The sequence below is a fragment of the Coenobita brevimanus genome, chromosome 23 (assembly GCF_032717465.1).
Source record: "Coenobita brevimanus isolate Jiangsu-jjx chromosome 23, ASM3271746v2, whole genome shotgun sequence".
In the NCBI taxonomy this organism is placed as follows: domain Eukaryota; kingdom Metazoa; phylum Arthropoda; class Malacostraca; order Decapoda; family Coenobitidae; genus Coenobita; species Coenobita brevimanus.
This window is the reverse complement of record NC_136976.1, coordinates 2,520,578-2,525,000: the sequence shown is the minus strand read 5'-3', so window position 1 is coordinate 2,525,000 and position 4,423 is coordinate 2,520,578. Positions and strand designations below refer to the sequence as shown.

At 40.6% G+C, this 4,423-nt stretch overlaps 1 protein-coding gene and 1 long non-coding RNA gene across 2 annotated transcripts in view; both read left to right on the top strand.

Moving 5' to 3' along the window:
- LOC145392826 (uncharacterized) overlaps positions 1-785 on the top strand; it is a 2,293-nt gene extending 1,508 nt beyond the window's left edge. The window contains exons 3-4 of the long non-coding RNA XR_013896072.1: positions 537-590; positions 738-785. This is a non-coding gene — a long non-coding RNA (uncharacterized LOC145392826). The remainder of the gene's footprint in view (positions 1-536; positions 591-737) is intronic.
- A 366-nt stretch (positions 786-1,151) lies between these two features.
- Positions 1,152-2,096, top strand: LOC145392862 (heme-binding protein 1-like). The gene is made up of 3 exons (XM_080267146.1): positions 1,152-1,312; positions 1,573-1,686; positions 2,019-2,096. Exons 1-3 carry the CDS (start codon positions 1,152-1,154, stop codon positions 2,086-2,088), a joined length of 345 nt encoding a protein of 114 aa, XP_080123272.1. The 3' UTR covers positions 2,089-2,096.
- Positions 2,097-4,423: the final 2,327 nt, after the last annotated feature.

The following is a 4,423-nucleotide window of genomic DNA, read 5'->3' as shown; positions in this document are numbered from 1 at the left end:
TGTGTTTGTTTACTAATTATTTACGTGTGTGTTTTTGTTCAGCGTTTGTGTTTGGATTTATACTTGTTATTTATATTTTGTATTATGTTTATAGTTAGTATTATGCTTTTTTGCTTTCTCTATGGAGGTGTGGATGATGGTGGTGATGATGATGGTGGTGGTGATAGTGATGGTGGTGGTGGTGATGATGATGGTGGTGGTGATGATGGTGGTGATGGTGATGATGATGATGATGGTGGTGGTGATGATGATGGTGATGGTGATGATGATGATGTGATGGTGGTGATGATGTGATGGTGGTGATGATGATGATGATGGTGGTGGTGGTGATGATGGTGGTGGTGGTGATGATGATGATGATGATGATGATGATGATGATAATGATGGTGGTGATGATGATGATGTTGGTGATGATGATGATGGTGGTGATGATGATGGTGGTGATGGTGGTGGTGATGATGATGGTGATGATGATGACGATGATGGTGATGATGGTGGTGATGATGATGATGATAGTGATGATTTTTTTTTTTCAGTTTGAGGTGGAGGTTGACGAAGAAGCTCCTTATGACGTCATCAAAACAGGCCCGGTAAGGATCTAGAAACACACACACACACACACACACACACACACACACACACACACACACCAAATCCAGTCCACATATTTCGCCTCACAGCCTCCCCTTCTGCCTCTCTCTTCATTCCCCCTCGCTCACTTTCTCGCTTTCTCACAGGACTACGAAGAGAGAGAGTACCCCGCCACCAAATGGGCCTGCCACAACACCCTAGGCATGACCGGGTCGAAGGCCGCGAGGAACTCCTTCGTCGCCCTCTTCAAGTACATCACCGGAAGTAACGAAGAAGGTGCGTGCGTGTGTGTGTGTGTGTGTGGATGGAGGGTTTTGTGTGTGTGTGTGTGTGTGTGTGTGTGTGTGTGTGGTATGTATGTATGTATGTATATATGCAAACCATTTATAGTCCTCAAATATATAATAACAAAAATAAGCAAGAGAGAAAAAAGAAAATTAAAGTGAGAGAGAGAAAAAAGAAAAAGTGAGAGAGAGAGAGAGAGAGAGAGAGAGAGAGAGAGAGAGAGAGAGAGAGAGCAAATTAAAGCAATCTCTAATCCAACAGAGGAGGAAATCGCCATGACAGCTCCAGTGACCGTGTACTGCCAGGGGGAGGGCGCGGACGGCGATGTATTCCAGATGTGCTTCTATATACCCTCCGCGCATCAGATGGCCCCGCCCCTCCCCACCAACCCTGAGGTGTACATTGAGGAGAGGCCTAATTTGAGGGTCATGGCCAGGTATGAACCGTCTATATTGAATCTTACCCATTTATTTATTTATTTATTTTATTTTATTATTTTTTTGGCGCTATTACCCACCATCTGTATTGTAATTATTATTATAATTATTATTATTATTATTATTATTATTTATTATTATTATTATTTATTATTATTATTATTATTATTATGGAAGATGTCATCCACTTGGCACTAGTACCCACCGTCTATACTGAATATCACGTATTTGGCACTAATGCCCACCGTCTGGCCCCTAGGACGTTCGGAGGGTTCGCGTGGAAGGACAGTCAGTGGATCTATCAGGCCAACCAGCTGAAGGAGGCGCTGCAGAAGGCGGGGGAGACCAGTGTGGACTTCAAGGCGTTTTACAGGTATGGTGTTTGTCTGTTTGTATATTTGTGTGTGTGTGTGTGTGTGTGTGTGTGTGTGTGTGTGTGTGTGTGTGTGTGTGTGTGTGTGCCTGTCTATTGGTAGTACTACAACTACTACTAATAATAATGATAATAATAACTAATAATATTAATAGTAGTAGTAATAGTAGTAGTAGTAGTAGCAGTAATAATAATAATAATAACAATAATAAATAATAATAATACGACAACAACTACTACTACTACTACACCTACGACCACCACCACCACTACTACTACGTCTGTGTGGTCTATGTAACTCTGTGTAACTTCAATCATTCCATCTGCTACAGCGCTGGGTATGACTCGCCGATGAAGCGGGAGAACAGGAGGAACGAAGTGTGGTTTATCAAGGAGAAGTAAGCCATATTCATTTATTTAGAGGACTGCCAGTGTGTTTAAATACTGAATATCGGTTAAAGTTGTGCATATTGAACTTTCCCGCCAAAATACTGGGCTTCTCGTAAAAATATTATGCCTTCCTTCAAATTATTGTGTTTTCCCGCCAAAATGTTGACTGACAAACGCACTTAAGGATGCAGTATAATCTGGGGGATAGGCTGTCTTATACAAATTCAAAGCAAGTGTGATGGAATTCAAAGCAGATTTAAGCAGTTCTGCAAAGTAATGTACGTAGAATCAACATGGCAACAATTGAAACATACCATACATACATCCGAATCTAGCCATAATAAGGATACAAATTCAATTTTTGTTCAAGAAGCTGCAAAACGGATTGAACAGATTCCAGCCAATATATATGTATATAATGAAAGAAAATATGGGAATAATTCGGTGAAGAAGAATACAGTATTACACGGAGTTTAGGAATTTGTTTTTTGGCGGGAAACTGGGTCTTCAGGTGTTGCCAGCTGATGTTTATTTTTATTTGTTTATTATTGTTGTTATTTTTTTTTGATGATTCCATTTTTGAGTTTTGTAATGTCAATAAAATTCTGTTTATGTATTATTATTATTATTATTATTATTATTATAAAGTGTTTGTTCCCTCTTCATGCAAAACTGGTTGAAGGACACATGTAAATATTATGTTAGGGTAGGGTAGGATAGGACATGTTTGTATAAGAGTTAATATGGCGTCTGGCTATAGATAGATAGATAGATATTATTCAAAATTGAATGACATGGGTGAGTCAAAAATTATATCGTTGCTTGGGAAGTTCAAAATTGCCCCAAATTTGAAAAAAAAAAAAAAAAAACAATAAATTTATCCACCTATTGCCAGATGCCTTAATCCCGTAAGGGGTGGCAAATTTTCACATCCGTGTTAAGTCCTGCGAGAGAGAGAGAGAGAGAGAGAGAGAGAGAGAGAGAGGAGGCTTTTGGGATAAGGATGAGGTGGTGGACTGGGTAGCTAGGATCAGGGGGAGTTAGGCAGAAAAGAATTTGTATTTTTATCAGTTAAGGACGCTCACTAATACCTCTTCCTTAGCGATTTATTTCTTGTTTGATATACAGGTTAATACCCTTTTGTACGCCATTTATGCAGGGTATGGCGATGTTTGAGGGATATATATAACACAGAAAGGGCAGTGAGGCTTAATAAACCAAATAAATCGCTTAGGAAAAGATGTAAGGGAGCTTCATTATACAACATGAATATGGTCCCAGGGCAGAGTGTAGTGGAGATGAGGAAAATAGGTGGGAATGAGTAGGTAGGATGGGGTAGAGGGAAGCGGAAGAGGGCGAAATGGAGAGTGGGTACGATGGAAGGGTGACTGAGAGAAAGGGAGGGACAAGGAGCTACTAGGGAGATGTTAAAACCCTGCTATCATCCTTGTACACCTGCATTACACTTTCCCGGCCAAGAGGAAGCTGATCTACACCTTTCCCTGTGTATCATGAGTATTTACACCCGTCTGAGCTATGCGAGTCCTGGGTAACCTTTTTCAAAAATTCAAATAGCGCTTAAACACTATAGTACTGCATTGTGCTGTAAAATATATTGAAAAAAATATATACAGTAACTTTCTTTCATTTTTTTAAATATAAGAATAAACCACAAAACAATGTACAAAAATGGTCTAGGAATTTTTGAAGAGCGTTCCAATAATTCTTTCAGGTCCAATAATTTTCTGATACTAGAAGGGAAAAGATTTTTAAAAGAATATCAGATCGGTTTTGGATTTTCTTCCTGTCGTCTGTATGGGAAGGAATGTTTTAGACAGCCGTGTGTGTGTGTGTGTGTGTGTGTGTGTGTGTGTGTGTGTGTGTGTGTGTGTGTGTGTGTCTATAAACACCTAGCCTTACTAATCCATTCAGGAGTGGAGTTATGACAATGTTGGTGTGGTGGTGGTGGTAGTTGTTGCTGGTGGTGGTAGTGGTAGTTGGTGGTGGTGGTGGTTATGGTGGTTGTGGTGGTGGTGGTACAGTAGATGGTGGTGGTAATGGTGGTAGGTGGTGGTGGTAATGGTGGTAGGTAGTGGTGGTAATCCTGTTTGAGATCATACGACCTTTAATATTGGTGTAATCATCATTCTCCTATAGATAATGTGTGTGTGTGTGTGTGTGTGTGTGTGTCTAAAATATCGAATATTCCAGAAAGTCAGAGAGAGAGAGAATGGAAGACGAGAAGGGGAGGGAGAGAGGGGGTGAAGGGGAGGAAGGAGGGAGAGGGTGGAGGGGCGAAAGGAGATAAGGAGGGAAAGATAGGGGAAGATGGAAGGAGGGGGGAATG